This window comes from Terrapene carolina, unplaced genomic scaffold (assembly GCF_002925995.2).
Source record: "Terrapene carolina triunguis isolate 2854851 unplaced genomic scaffold, T_m_triunguis-2.0 Scaffold67, whole genome shotgun sequence".
NCBI lineage: Eukaryota > Metazoa > Chordata > Testudines > Emydidae > Terrapene > Terrapene triunguis.
In genome coordinates, this window is record NW_020664418.1 from 35,202,683 (window position 1) to 35,219,455 (window position 16,773).

Sequence of the window (16,773 nt, forward strand, 5' to 3'; positions counted from 1 at the left end):
GAAAAACTGGTTACTCACCTTTTTGTAACTGTTGTTCTTCGAGATGCATTGTTCATGTCCATTCCAATACCCACCCTCCTGCCCCTCTGTCGGAGTGTCGGCAAGAAGGAACTGAGGGGGTGGAGGGTTGGCTGGCCCCTATATACAGCGCCATGAAGGGGCCACTCCGGGGGGCGCCGAAGCCGACCCTACGGATGCTGCTATAGTAAAATCTTCCGGCTGGCGTGCACACACCTGCTTGGAATGGACACGAACAACACATCTCGAAGAACAACAGTTACAAAAAGATGAGTAACCGTTTTTTTTCCTCCATGGAACATTGAGTGTTTTAGAACTGCTCTGGTGCTGGTGGAAAGTAACCTCTGTTTGATGTCAGATAAATAGATTAAACTTTAAAATTGGTTTTATAGCTCCTTAGGTCCATAGCAGACAGTTTTAACATCAGAGGGTTTAGATCCATTACAGGATTAAAATTCTGATTTTAAAATTGTAAAGATTATTTTAAAACCTAATCAGGCCCCCGTTCAGGAAAGCATCTGTGTTCAGGAAGGGCGGTAATGCACATGCTGGACTTTTAGCATGTGCTTTATTGCTTTCCCTAATAGGGATGGATTTAATCATGTGTTTATGTGGTTTCTTCAATTGAAGCCATAGGGTATGATGACAAAACTCCCATTGACATCAGTGGGAACTGGATTGTGCCCAGAGTTTCAGAACCTTAGGATTGTTCGGGGAAGATTAGACACCTATGGGTTTGTTCCTCAGTTGCACTGATCCCAGAGAGGGTGACTGCAAACTACTTTTCTGCCTCCCTTAATTCTGGGATTGGCTGGCAGTCAAACCAGCCCTCCGCATAAATTAAAGCAGTCACAGGGCCATGGATTCAAAAAGATAGCAGAGTAGCCTGGGGTAGCATCAGTGGTGACTCAGGTTAGCAGCATAAATATGTACCCAACGGGTCCAGGCAAGTTTGCACTCAGGTAGCTAGCCTGAGCCGCCACCCATGCTACTCCCAGCTGCACGGCTATTTTTAGCATGCTAGCTTGAGCAGAACTAGCACATGTCTGTCTGCTCAAGCTGCAAAGCATGCTTTGATCTGCAGTGCAGACAGACCCTTACACTAAGTACACTTTACACCATTCTGGGAATGTAAAGAGGCCCTAAAACGTGAGGAAATATAATTTATGCTTTTTTAAAGGCTGAGTTAATGGCCCTTCGTGGAAATGAGACTCAGATCCACGGGGTGAAATTCACTCCTGTGCAGAAGGCTAGGTACCACTGAAGTCCTACTTAAGCAAATAGGATTAAATAACAATTTTGGCTTCTGTTCAGTTTGTCACTGCTAAGGGGGAAACCCGCCATATAGTCCTATTACTAGTTTGGCAAAGAAACCTTCTTAATATTTATAATAACTTTTAAAGCTTATTTACATAAGCTTTTAAAGGGTAAAACACAAGCCTTAACTATTCTTTCTAGGAAAGGCAGCTCTTGATTTCTATGCCATGCTGTGTACCACATCCTGAGTATGTGAGCAAGTCCTCTGGGCAGCTGATTCAGTGCTTCTTAAAGTCGTACTGTAAGAGCCCTGTCACAGGAGGAATGGGAGAAAACAGTATGCCTTGCCCCAGCTGTTCACCAGACCTGATCGTTCATTCGTTATGCAGCAAAAAAACAAAAATAAAAATAAAAGTAATATCTCAGCTCATGAGTATTAAATACGGGGTAGTTTTTAAAGCCAAATTAGATGGAAGCTACATAATGAAAGGCTAATCAACAAAAGTGTAAAAATGAGGTTTGTGTATTGGCTCTGGCACTGTGTGTAATCTTGAGAGAAAGGGTTGTATGTGAAGCACTGCTGAATGTAGGCTTCGTGCAAAAGGTAAATGCACTTCTAAAAATAGTTTTTTCTAGAGTATTTCCAAAAGTCAGAGTTTCTGCTGATAGGAATTTGAGAAATGACAGTGTGTGCGCAAGAACTGTGTCTTGAGTGAGAGTCAGGGCAGAAATAGATCTGTCATTGGAAGCATGAACATACAGATAAACGGAAGGGGTGCAAAACAGTTTGAAATGTGAATGCTTCCATATCCAAGAGCAAAGAGTGGCCAGGGGACCCTATGAGAGAAAGTAAAGGAGTAGTTCAAAGGGTTACTTTATATTTTTCTTTTGCCTCTTTTGTTTCTTTAATCCATTTGTAGGATGCATATCTCCAGACCTTAAAGCACCATACAATAAAAAACAATTTCTGGACAGACTGCTTCATGTCTCTGGATACACACCTCATAAGGCACAGCCTGGAAAGCTTTACGCCACCTTTATGCTTCCCAGATTCTGGGCTGCTCCAAGGAATGGAGTATGGGGCTGCTCTAATTTACAGCAACCTGACATGGCTGCCTCTGGGCTGCTCTGAATGGTGGAACACAGCAGCATACACTGCCCTGCTCTGCCCCATGGCCTCTGTTCACTGCCAGAATAGTGTGACAGAGAGATAGCAGGATTTGGAAACTAGAGCCTGAGCCCAGAAGTCTACATAGCAATGAAACAGTCCCACAGCCTGAGCCCCACGAGCCCGAGTTGGCTGGCACAGGCCAGCCACATGTTTTTCTTTGCTGTGTAGCTATACCCTAATGCAGTGATTCTCAACCTATTTACCATTGTAGGCTACATATGCAGCTCTCTATGTGTTATGTGGGCCACATCCACACACTATATAGACTACCTGTATGGCCCTAAGGATGTCTCATGGGCCATAGCTGTGTGCTGATTGAGCCATAAGCAGCCCGTAGGTTGAGAACCACTGCCCTAAGGGAATGTCTTGACTGCAGTTAGCTTGGCTGTAATCCAGGTGCTGCCACTCAATGTTTAAAAGAAGAACTAGAAAGACAGCCCAAGGGCAAATCCAACCATCCTTAACCAAATAGCCCAGTAGCCCTCAGCCCAACTCACAAAAGGATCATTTTTCAGTTAAGAAGAAGATTGGGGGGGGGGAATCAAATGCAAAAACAAGGGGAAGATCCCCAAAATGGTCACAAGGAGGCCAACTGAACTAAATGTAATGTAAACCCACTCTGTATCAGACGTAAGCTTAATTATGATCAATTTCCAGATAAAAACACAACATGCACACAAGTATCTATCAGTAATTTAAGGTAAAATACATTATAGGGATGTTGCAGTTATCTGCAAAACCATTATCATCATCTCAGGAAATTCAGAGTTAGCGTTAACCTTAAAAGAAATCCAAACATATTGAGGCATGGAAATGAACAGTAAAGGAATTCAAACAACCTCAACTCTGCATTGTAGTGATACCATGTAACAACCATACAATTATGATTAGTGCATAATAGTGTTCGTTGTCCCAGATTAGATTAAATTTTTTAAGACGTTAGATTTTTTTCCCCCATATTTTTCCCCTCATGGTGACGCTGCACAGCAGATTTAAGGATAATTGTGCATTTCTATTGGGGGTAAACTGCAAAACAGCCATTTGCAGTTCTGTTTACTCCTTAGCCCCATCCTCCTTGTCAGGGGCAGGGTTTGAAAAATCAGTGCTTCAATCTTTATTCACTTGAGGAACTTGGCCCACCTCCCAGCATGGGCAGTCCTGCTTGCTATTCTTCGCCAAGCAGAAATTCACAGAGGCTGTTGAAGCAGAAATAAAGATTATTTACTAATCATTCCAATTGACTTACAAAGTGGGTGTGACAGGTGGCGGGGTTTGGGACCTTCAAGGAGAGGCAGGACTGTTCTTCAGACTCCTTGTTTATTCTGGAGCCCAGGCCAGGGGAGCTCACTAGCTCCAGTACAGGCCCCAAAAGGCTTAGATGTTGTGGCTTGGGCTCTGAAACCCACCCCCCCTCCCTAGGCTTCAAAGCCCACGCTGCAACAAATCCACAGCTATTTTTAGCACGGTAGCCCAAAGCAGTTAACCTGGCTCTGAGACTTGCTGCCGCAGGCTACCACTCTATGTAGATGTACCCAAAGAGGGTCAGAAAGAACGAGAAGCAGGGAGAGAGCTACCTCGCAGGGAGAAACCCTAGGAATACGACAACCTTGTAAGAAAGCTTAGACTGTGCTTTGTGGTTTATATTTTATTTAAATTAACAATACAGATAAATCCTAGGAATTGGGTACATTTTGGACACTGGGTGTGCATGCTGTGTTGAGAACAATGTCCCATAGGGCTTAGTGAATCAAACAAATAACACTATCTCTGATGTAAACTGGCCCATTACTCTCTGAGAAGGATTCATGTTAGCCAGAAAGTTTGGGTTAATTACAAAAGGGACACTTAAAACAAGAGCTCTTCCTAATCCCAGCAGGATTTCTCAGAATGGTATAAAGCTTCTTCTGGAAAAGTTGAAAGATAACTTCTGATTTTGGACTCTTGTGCACGCTACAGATGAGCATTTGTTTGAGGGGGGAGGGATAGCTCAGTGGTTTGAGCACTGACCTGTTAAACCCACGGTTGTGAGTTCAATCCTTGAGGGGGCCACTTAGGGATCTGGGGCAAAAATCAGTACATGGTCCTGCTAGTGAAGGCAGGGGGCTGGACTCAATGACTTTCAGGGTCCTTTCCAGTTCTATGAGATAGGTATATCTCCATACATTTTTAAATTTTTTGTGCTATTTTGGTCAGTGGCACACAATCTTTTGAACCTAAAAACACTTTTACTAGTTGCTAAATTGTCTAGTTTAAATCTTTGATAATGTGGTAGGGTGTTTCTGTCTGGTGGCTTTCTAGACAAATTGGTGTGAGGAACATTTTCCTTCAGTGAAATAGCTGAATCCAAAAAATATATCTGGTTCCTATTATACTGAAGGGAAAATGAGAGGTGTGCATTGAAAGTACTAAGGCAGTGATTGAATTGTTAAAGTTCTTAAGGGCCATTCCACATCATGAAGACATAATCTGTAAAGCAATACCACACAATGATCTGTGAAGAAAGGGGACTGAATTAGCATTCAATATGGTTAATATTTCCAAATGTTCCACATAATCAGGTAGGTCCACCCATTATAATATCCTTAAATGGCCAATGATAAGTGTTTTTAGGCAAGAAAACACTGTGCAGGAGACAATTTAGCTTTTTCATGCCTGCTTCATATGCATAATGCCCCTCTCGGGTTGGCCACTGTGCCAGATATGACAGAGTGATTCAGTGTGATTTCAATGGACCTTTGGGCCTTCAGAAGAATGCCCCTGATCCAGCAGCTGGCATGAAGGGCCAGCAATAAAGTGCTTTTAATGTGCTGGAATTAATGGCTTGCAAAATTTCCATGTAAAGGCAGATGTTTGGGGATAAGAGCAACTTTAGAAAGCATCCAGTATTGCTAATGCTGTTTGATTGACAAACATCACGCCTTTAAAAGAAAAAAATATTCATAGTTTAACACTTAGGATGTCAAGTATCGGACAAAAGTGAATTCTTGGAAGTTAATGGTTATAATAGGAAAGATGACAGAATTTTAATTAAAAAGCAACTAGAATACAGTTAGCCTTCTGCAGCACAACAAATAAGAGTGTTAATGATTGAGGCTCTGTGTCAGACTATCCCCCTCTCTATCCCTTCATGTGCTGCTGATACAAGTAATCTCTGCAGCTCCTGTCATATGGAACAGCCTTCTTGTATTCTTTGCACACATTGACCCCATCTATTCTCAAATCTCATGTGCATATTTTCCCCCAGGTGTATACTATGCCCCCTAATTACTCTCTTTCTCTGCTTTTGTTTTAAGAATTTTGTAACTTTATTTTTTATCCTGTGATGTAGTCTGGGATGTTGCTATTGGAAATAAGGACCTGATCCTGAAAGCCTTTACATGAGTTGTCCTTATTCATGTGAGCTGTCTCATGTCATCCAGTGGGATAAATCACTTGAACATTGATATAGAGCTTAGGCCCTTAAATTGTAATATATTACTTTCTGAGGATTGACAGTCATTTGTAAAGCCATTCTATTAGCGTCCCACAGAGTGCTTAACCTTTTATCACTGCTCTGTGCTGAAGTACTACTAAAACTGAGTATTATAAATGAGAACTACCCATTTGAGGATATTTTGTTGCGAATGCAAAAATGTGCTTATTTTGTTAAAACTGCTGTTGTTTTATTGCGCTGTCTGAAAAATGACATTAGAACTCAAGGCACTCGATACCACAGTGATGGGCAGCAGTGCAAAAGATAAAACCCAAGGTTTATATAAGGTGGTCAGCATTTTTATTATTTGCCTTTTTAAGGTGTTCCCCAACCGAAAGTAACTTGGCTTAAGAAGAGAGAATCCCTACGAAACAATTCTTTCTTGCTTTTGAATGGGTCCTTATTTCTGCAGAATGTTTCATTTGAAAATGCAGGAACATATACTTGCACAGCAACCAGTGCTCTTGGAAAAGCAGTAGCCACATCTGTCCTTCACTTATTCGGTAAGTGTAAAATCATAGTTCATCATTCATAAGCAATGACAAACCATTTTGGTTATAAAGTGTTGTTCTTAGAATGGATAGGGATGTGTTTGGAGAAATATTTAATCCTCTAATTGACATGGGTTTAGAATTTCCTGATGGAACCTGGCCCTTTGAAATATGTTTTTCATTCCATACTGTCTGTTTGTGCTAACTTTAAGCACAGAGAATTTGAGTTCTGATGCCTCTTTCTTGGGCTCCATCCACTTGCCACTGGGCAACTGTGCCATCTTCTTGGCAACAGCCAATAGCCTTTAAGCAAGAGACCTGGGTCTTCTAGAGCCTTGACGACACTCTGTAGGAGATAAATCCAGATTACAGAATGCATGGTGCTTTCACCTGGGGACAGAGGACAGGATTTACAAGGAAATCCAGAGCAACCCACTTCCCCTAGTGAGAGTTGTACTTCTAATCTCAGAGGGCAATAAAACATACACAAGTGAAGAATAAAAATTAAAGAACCTGGGCAGCCCACCCTGAATGTCTTTATTTACCCTAGTAAGGGGTAAGAAGCTGAAAATGAAAAACTAAAAATGGCTGGTTAATCAACTCTACTGTAAATAGATTAGTCTTGTAAAATCCCACAATGCAACCTTGACCCCCAAGTATCCCCAGTGAATGGATCTTCTATCTGTAAAGACTAACTCCCCAAACACTTTGTGCTAGCTAAGCATACTGAGTTCTGTTACAAACCCTCACTGTTAAGCACACAAACATTAGCTGGCTTATAGATGATGAGGCCTATTTCCGCAGGTAAGAAATTTGGGGGGATATATATGAGTCTCTTTGTAAGAGTGAGGGTGTGGCGCCTACTATAAACAGTGGCAATAGGATACACTCATGGTTTCCAGCTTCCTGGCTGAAGCAGAGGAGCCAGATGCTTCTGAGGAGGGCAGTGTAATTAAAGATGTGTCACAGGACTGCTGGTCAGAGCCTGAACTTTATTTCTGGTCCCAGTCACCTGACACTGATTTAAGTGAATCTGAAGTGGGTAGTAGGGGCCAAATCCTGCAATTCTTAGTCTATGCTCAAGCAAAACTCCCACTGATTTCAATGGGGAGGAAGTTTTGTCAGTCAGGACTTGAGGACTGGGCTATTTTGGGTCTTTGAAGCTCCTACCTATTTTAGAGGGGCCAAGAATGATCAGGAGCCCCGCAGAGCATTGTAGGTCAGGCAGTGGTCCTGCCCCTCTCTGGCAAGTTATGTGGCAGCATTTTATATATATATTTATTTATATTTAGGTCTTTTATTGCTTTTTTACTACTTTCTCAGGCTTGCTCCCATTAATTGAACTCTTCTGCATTTTTTATTACGTAGAATAACAAAGAAACATCTGATGCATTTGTGTGCATGGTGGTATGTACAGTATGTGTGTATATATATATATATATATATATATATATAGTCTTTATACTCAGGGAATATAAGGACTAAAGATTTGACTGGCCACTACTGAGGAGGGATGGAAATGAGTGCACCCTGTCTCCTCTTTATGTCAGTGCAGGGTTAGTCACAGTCGGCTGTACATACCACCATGCACGCAAATGCATCAGATGCTTCTTTGTTATTCTACATAATAAAAAATGCAGAAGAGTTCAATTAATGGGAGCAAAGCCTGAGAAAGTAGTAAAAAAGCAATAAAAGACCTAAACCACAGAAGGAGGCAGGATCATGTATAATATGTACATTCACTAAAAATAAACTTTGACAAAGTGGTAAGAGAACTATGTGTATTGACAGATTGACCAGGTTTTTGGCAGTTATTCTGGCATTAATGTGAAAAAAGAAGTTTCTATAGTGACAGGCATATAATTTCATCCATATTATGCAACCTCTACCATGCAGAGCAGATTTTTAAGAGATTTCTTTTTATTATTTTAGCAATTTGTCATATTTCCATCAGAAGGAAGCAAGGAGTCGAGCTGACTCCAATGAGAGGGTTTTTAAAAATTGCTTCATATGAATGTTTGATAATGAAATGATAAATGACATTGTCATGAGAAACAGTAAACAAGGGCAAAGATTTGGTAAATTTTTTATTACGGTAGAAGGATAACAGGGTTGTAAAGATGAAATTTTGAATGAGGGTCAGTAACAAATGTTACTCTGAAAAACCTTTTAAAGAAAGAGATGTTTTTTGTGTTCTGGTGCATTAATGTACAAGATGATGATCCTAAAGAGTTCCAAAATACTGTAATTCTTCTGTTTCATAAATAGAACATTGGACAATTTGATCAAAATCATCCTTGTAAATATCTTTTCATCAAGTATTATAATGCATTGTTTTCTAGAACAAAAGTTTCCAGAGACTAACACTGTATCAACAAAAAGTAGCAGGAGGAAGCGTGTCCTGATGGCATCTGGAATTGGTACAAATATTAGTGTGATACGTGGTGATCTGCTAAGGATAGGTATGTTGCTTTGGCATCATTCTTGTTAGAATTAAAAGTTTTGTTAGTAATAATTTTATTTAAATGGAAAGGACATGATTAGGATGGCCCCACCACAAAGACTAATCCCCAAGGAATATCTATTTTTATCTCTTGAGAAACATAGATTCATAGATTCTAGGACTGGAAGGGACCTCGAGAGGTCATCTAGTCCAGTCCCCTGCCCTCATGGCAGGACCAAATACTGTCTAGACCATCCCTGGTAGACATTTATCTAACCTACTCTTAAATATCTCCAGAGATGGAGATTCCACAACCTCCCTAGGCAATTTACTCCAGTGTTTAACCACCCTGACAGTTAGGAACTTTTTCCTAATGTCCAACCTAAACCTTCCTTGCTGCAGTTTAAGCCCATTGCTTCTTGCTCTATCCTTAGAGGCTAAGGTGAACAAGTTTTCTCCCTCCTCCTTATGACACCCTTTTAGATACCTGAAAACTGCTATCATGTCCCCTCTCAGTCTTCTCTTTTCCAAACTAAACAAAACCCAATTCTTTCAGCCTTCCTTCATCATCAGTCAGCAATCAGGAACTGGTCCCAAAACTCTGCCTAGTCACCGCAGTCTACACTGCCCCAACTGTGGTGCCTTGTGATGGAACAAGCAATGGTGCTGTGTTATGGTCTGCAGTGAATTCTCCAACATTATCATTAACTGCTGTTAAAAATTGTACCATCTGACAAACAATTGCGCTAGTAATTCAGGACTTATTTTAATATTTAAAAATATAGAAACAAAACTGAAGAAGGAACAATAAATATATAACAGCCATATGAGCGATTTTATTTTGTTGGTTCTTAGTTGCTCACAACCATCTTGCTATTTAGTGTAGTCCTGCATATTAATATAGCTGTGCCAATATATAATGATTGCATGCTAAACTGATTTATTGTTTTCAGCCAAATTTTGTCATTCTGAGCGGTTCACCACATTCCTGTTGAAATATTGAGAGTTCTTCCAGTTTTCCTATGGGCCATCATCTTTACTTCTGCCTTGGTTTGTCAGAGCCCTGATTTGTTCGCCTTCAGAACATGCTATCTGCTTTCTCAGATTTTTACTGAGGAGGGAGAAAATAAGAAATGATGGAGTCTAATTTTTATATAAGGTATTTTTCAAAAACCGTTTTAAAAACGGTAATTCTGCGTATCACAGGGTCTATCTAAATGAATCATCATTGGACTGAATAGTGAAGTTTCTCTTTGAGCTGCCCTTGAAAACTGTGAGAGATCCACCTGGACTGTAGACTTGATTTTGAATTCTCCATCTAAACTAATATGTCAGTTCCCATTCTTGTCTGTTTCTATAAAGTGGTATGCAGCAACATGTAAGCCACATTTAAACATGGTTCACAGTCTTGGAGTGAAATCCTGACTCTGTCAAAGTCAATGGGAGTTTTACCATTGACTTCAGTGGGTTCAGGATTTCACCTTTGGTTCATAAAGAACATAATAAACTCTCACTTAAAGTGGAGGGAGAATGTAAATTATTGTGGCAGATACACAAAAGAGCCTCCACTTTAACTAAGTGGAAGATGGCTCACCTGGGAGCACTTGAGACTAGTTTTGCCTTACCTCAGACTTCTGTAAATTAATACATACCCCTCTTTTTACTTATACTGCTGCGAGAAGCTTCCACACATCTATGCACAAATAGAAAACACAGATATCACAATATATACATTAAACTTAGAAAAAATACTAAAATGCCATTGATTTCTAGGTTGTCCAGTGCATCCTAATCACGGAAACATGATTCGTTGGTTCTTCAGAAATCGTCCCGTTGAAGAAGTTAAAGGCTTGGTATATAGAGCCTTGGTTGAGGGACGTATCCTAGAGGTGAACACTGTGTCTGGTCAATTTGCTGGACAATACCGATGTCGGACTTCAACTAGTGTAAAACCATTGTCTGTTTGGGTAAATGTCAAGAAGGAAGGTTTGTTGAAAATTCTATGACAAATTCTTACTTTTTAATAATATTTCTCCCTAATGTTTTGAGAATTTTATTGCTCTATTGCTTATTTTTACATATAAAGTATTAAGCCCCCAGTTCTGTAAACACTAATGTGTATACTCAACTTTATGTATGTGAGTAGTTCCATTTCAATCACTTAAAGTTAAGCAGGCGCATACATGTTTGCAGGATCAAGGCCTTGAATTTTATGTGAACGCTCATTTTATTCATTTATTTTATAATATGTTATCAAGAAGCTAAAATAATACTCCTCAATTCAGTGACTTGATATGTTACACCAATATTAAATCAGGCCAATCATACACAAACTTCTGCTTCAACAGGCCATATATATTATCATTGTGATAGTACTGTCTGACTAACAAAATTGTCTTTGGGATAAAGATTGAAAATATTAGATGCTTTAGAATGTGTATGAAAAGTTATTAATTATAATATTAACATTTCATTGGTATTACAATGTTAAATCTATTCCAGTGGTTGCCCTTAAATTTACCAGTTTACTTTTAATAAATAGATAGGGTAAACTGGCTGTATTACTATACTACTCTGTATTTGCTATAGGTCCTACCTGGAAGGTACTGCAGATACCAAGGCAATGTTAATTTTAAAGCTATTTTAAATTTTTAAGAGTAACCAGTAAGCCCCTGATCCTGCATTGTGATATGTGCATGTACAGAGCCCCATTAGCTTCATTCGGCTACACAGTGTAAGAATGGGGCCTGAGAGAAAGAGAGAGAGAGAGATCCCTTACGTATGTGCTTACAGGAGAGTAGACCCCATCTGCAAACACTTTGTTGTGAAGTTCATAAGTCTTCAATGTGCCCTATAATTCATTCATATTAAATAATAAGAGTGGGGAGTGTGATTTTGAAAAGTGCCTAAGAAATCTATGTACCCAAGTCCCACTGAAAGTTTCGGAGTTAGGCGCCTGCCTCCCTTAGACATTTTTGAAATTCTCACCCAATAACTCAATATCAGGAGAATTCTAAATGGATTTTAAAAGCAAATGTTTTTGAAAATTGGAATCAGTTACTTATCATATATCTCATGTACAAGGCCTTTCATTTTCAGTTTTTACTGATTTTTTTAACCAAAAAACCCCAGGGTTTACAAAAGTTATTATGCATTTTTTACCAATTTTCACCTGAATTTTGGACCACTCAAGAACATGAGAATACTGATTATGTTAAAAAAAAATCCAGTACATTACAGTAGGTAGAGGTATGTATATATGTAGGCATACGTATGTATACGTCAGTGCTCAGCTCCTCAAAAAAAGAAGGGCTGGAACTTGCCAGACCCGGCTCCCTGCTCCAGAAGGAAAGATGGTGGCTCTGTAACCTGAGCAGTCCATGTAATTCCGGGCTGCCAGTTCTCCTTCTGGAGTGGGCCTGAAAGCAGAAGAGGTGGAGAAGGCAGTGTGAGATGGCACCCTTGCCTCCTCCACCTCTTCCATTTCTAGGCCTGCTCTGGAAGGAGAGATGGCAGGTCGGTTATCTGGGCCACACAGGTTACCAGTCCGCCATCTCTCCCTCTGGAGTGGGGAGCCAAGTCTGGGGATCCCTGGGTTCCATACAGGTTACCAAGCAGCCATCTCTCATTCTGGAGTGGGAAGCTGGGTTGGACATACTCTTACTTTTCTCCATTTGTTGCTGTTTTGTTGTCCTCTTGTCCCCTAATAATTCTGATATTTATGCAGAAAACTGTGGAAGTCAATTTTTTGCACTGATTTTCACCCATTTTTAAATTTTTATTATGAACACTGATAAATTTTAAACCACATAAAAATCAAAAATAAAGGGCCTTGCTCATATTTTACAGATAGCAATATGATTTGGCTTACTGTTTATTGACAAAAGATCAACAGAAGATATAATGTGTGATCCTGCAATCCTTTACTTCGATAAGTATGAGTAGTCCAATGACTACCACTAGACTATGTATGTGAATGAGGACTACTTTAGTATGTAAGGGCTTTCAGGATCAGAGCCTGAGTTATCTGATTACTACAATGTAGTAATTTTACTAGAAATGTATCCCTGGTCAAAATATGGCCTACTGATGACAAATCTGAAATTAAAAGTAAAGCTAAGTATTAATTTATTAAAACTATTAGAAAACATTACATGTGAGGGTCTCACTCCATGAGTGTGTATGTCATTGAAGCTAGTGGAGTTCTGCATATAGCTCTAGTTAAGTATATGGCATCTGGTGTCTTTCATCTGCCTGCATTTTGTTTGTTTACCAATACATTTCATGTTGATATTGGTCAGTATTTTTACTGGGGATTTTTTTTTCCAATCATGAGCTTTGATTTTGAGAATTGCAAATGTAAATGGTTCATCATTTAGATATCCAAACCTTTTTTAAAATGCGAGGACTTCTTTGGTGGTTTTTGTATAGTAGGCATTCTGAGGGCACTGCTGCACAGTGGCATCATAGTTAAACAAACAATACAGTTTCTCCGTCACTGTTGCAGCCAGTAAATTTAACCATTTCTGCTTTGATATTATTTTAAGAAACCCAGAAGTAATTAGGAAACACTGAAAAACAATAAGTTAAAGAATTCAGTATGTGCTGTAGGATTGAGGCTGTGGACACAGCTGGTAGCTATCAATTATTCTTGGTTATTACAGAAAAATCTGACTCCTTCTGTAATCACATAAAAATCTGTCAACATTGCATAGTACTTCATCTTATACCAAGTGTCAAAAAAAGGGGGGAGTGTGTGGAAAGGAAATCATTTGGAATTGTGACCAAATATAAGGGCTATAATTGTTGGAGATGACCAGTCTTTAATATAGTGGGTTCTTTTTTAAAAAAATAAATCCTTTTTCATCTTTCCAAATGCTTTAGTGGCAAATTATTTATGCATTAGGTGCATTTTCTATAGTTTATACCAGGCAAGATTCTCTTCAATCTTGAAATTATGCAAGAGGTCTGAAGTAATGATAAGATCTATACAGAATAGGCTCTTTACAGCACAGCAAGAAACATGGAGAGCATTATTTACCGTTTCCTTTTTTAATGCTCACTGTATAAAGAATGCTATGAAAGCCTTTAAAGAGATTCATCAGTTCCGACTGTGAGCAAATTCTATCCTTCTGCACAGAAGCTGATCCTATTGACTTCCTTGGGAGGTTCATGTACATACCTGATGGCAGAATTTGACCTTACATGTTAGACAGGAACTAAGATTTTTTCCACAACAAGCATGGTAGCTATCTGTCTTACGGAAACTGCTGTATCACAAATACATTTGCTACACAATTACTATTTATAATGGTTTCTCACGCTAATTTTCATTTGCATTTCTTCTCCTATTGACAGACTATAAATGGGAATATGCTGAGTGGAGTCCTTGCTCTGCTACCTGTGGGAATTCAGGAACTCACTTCAGAAGCCTGCAGTGTGTGAATTCCGAAGAACAAAAAGTGAATGAATCATTATGTGAAGACCGTCAGAAGCCAGTGGTTAGTTATCAGTCCTGCAACATACATGACTGCCCTGCCAGGTAAACCCCTTCCTGTTGTGTTTCGATCTGTATTAATACTTCCTTTTAAAATATGCTCATGAACCCCTGAAATTGTTTCCATGTGTTCTACTGTGACTCTGAAATATACTAGCTTTTGTACAGTGATGAGTCCTAAGGCAAGGGAGATGTGAAGTACTGCCATCAGCAATTACAGGGATACTAATTCTTCTAAAGACAGGGCCGCATTCAGTCAGAATTTTAAGCAACTTGATATTGGAACAGCAAGGTTCAGAGCTCTAAATTTCAAAGTATCTAGCAGAGGGGTCATCCTGAAGTCATTTTTAACACCAAAGTGGACTCTCAAGATGGAACAGTTTATATTTGTGGATTAGATGGTAAAATCCTTGTAAAACATACTTGCTTAAGGAAGTGTTAATGGTAATGAATCAAACAGCTGAAATATCGATATACTTGCATATTACTTTTAGATTAGATATATTTTGGCCATGCATCCTGTCTTAGATAGACTTGAGACCTTCTCAAAATTTCTGCCAGTTTCCGAGTGGAATGGGGACATCCCCAGGGCTGGCTAATCTGTCCATGACTTAGATCGTGTCTAGCTCTGCTTGGGTTCACAAGGTGTTTGGAAGAGAGTGGTGCAAGGTGTTTTTTCTCTTCCTTGTGCACTTGCACAGGAGCCAGAGTCTTGGTGTTTGCACTTGCAGAGGACAAAGTTAGAGTGTGTTTAGCATCAGCAGTGGTGCTAGACAGCGGAGCTTGCCATGGACCATTGTTACACACCGGCTAGCAGAACAGGGTTGATGCAGAGAGGGAATATGTACTGTAACTGCTTATCTGTATGAGCTACCTATCGTGTTCCTATAGGACCTATCACAATAGTATCTCAGCCTTTCAGACTGTGTTGCAGCTCCCTTTCTGGCATGCAGTTCCTCACCAATCTTGTTGGCCTTCTGGTCAACTAGAATGCCTCTGGGGACTGCTCTTGGGACATGTCCATGCATGTGATGCAGACACACCAAAAGCTTTAGCTGTAACTGCCAAGAACTCAACTCCAGTTTTACCACTCACCACGCCACTGCTTGTGAGGAACTTTCCTCCCTGTCAAAGTTCTGTTCCCAGCCTGCAGCAGGAACACTTGCTGCCACATGAATACAAGCACTCTGCATCTCCTGTCAGGAAAGGGCGTCTCCTAACTGCCAGCAATGTGAAATTCACAAAGGAGAGAAAACTCATGCACATGTGTTGGAGTTGCTGGTCATTGGAAAATTGTTGGAGGGAAGTGTTAAGTCATTAACTGACATTGTGGAAGTACAGTTGCCAGTATGTTCTAAAAACTTTGTATTCTAAATATATAAAAAAACAAAACATAGCAACAGATAAATATAAGAAGAGATGTCTTTATATTTCAATATTGGCAGCCAAAAAACAGATCACTCTAAATTGTGAGTCTGAACTCAAGCCATCCCATAACAAGTGAATTTCCTGCCAATGGAAAAATTCTAAAATAGCAATAATAATCTGAAGGAGTTTGAGAAGCATGGACTCCGCTGCAAGCTTTCTTCTAAAATGAGGCCAGTCGACTCAGGTGAAAGAAAGAAGGAGAGAGTAATGTAAATACTTAGGGCATTAATGCACCTCTGAGAATTCCAAATACGTATGTAGTGAACTCTGGCACACAACTTGGCAAACTCTATTAAACTGGTCCGAGAGCAATTACATCAAAACTCTCACAGTTAATTCATATGACAAAATATACTAATACCTAAGTTCTCTCTGACCTAAAATATTCACTGAAGTGCTTTAACTTACTGTTTTACTTGTATTGTGTATTTTGCATAGAATTATTAGAATTTTAAAATATATCTATTAATATGCATATAGTTAATTAGAATTAGAATTTTGCATTTGTTCGCATGAATTGAAATGTTTGTTTCCATATCGACAGTACTTAAATTTTTCTATATTTATATTGGTATTTTGTATTAGAGAAGAATGAAAATATTTGAGTATATTTCCTTAATAAAAACATTTCCTTTTATAAAAGAACCCTGTGTCTCTTACATAAAAAGGGCCTGCTGATCCCTAAGAAATGGGTCTATCAGGAGCTGCTAGTGACTGGCACAGACTCTCCCTTTTCCTGTTGCCTCCAGTATGGTCACTCACAGGGAAGTCGAAAGCATTTGAACCTCCAACTCCATTCCCCACATAAGTGGCCTGTGCACTGCTGTTAACCCACTGTGCCACTCCCAGGATGACTCATAGAAGTATATGGAATTTAAATGTAAAGCAAAAGTCATAGGCAGGGCCGGCTCTAGGATTTTTGCCGCCCAAAGCAAAAACAATTTTGGCCGCCCCCCTCCTTCTTTAATTACCCCACCCCCGGCCCCGCCTCAACTC

General features: G+C 39.6%; 1 protein-coding gene across 3 annotated transcripts in view; it reads left to right on the top strand.

Moving 5' to 3' along the window:
• Window positions 1–16,773, top strand: part of ADAMTSL3 (ADAMTS like 3) — a 274,210-nt gene that overhangs the window by 247,542 nt on the left and 9,895 nt on the right. For all 3 annotated transcript variants that reach the window (XM_024202466.1, XM_024202467.1, XM_024202468.1), the window contains 4 exons: window positions 6,239–6,421; window positions 8,752–8,871; window positions 10,626–10,838; window positions 14,211–14,394. In XM_024202466.1, coding sequence (XP_024058234.1) covers window positions 6,239–6,421; window positions 8,752–8,871; window positions 10,626–10,838; window positions 14,211–14,394 — 700 coding nt within the window. The remainder of the gene's footprint in view (window positions 1–6,238; window positions 6,422–8,751; window positions 8,872–10,625; window positions 10,839–14,210; window positions 14,395–16,773) is intronic.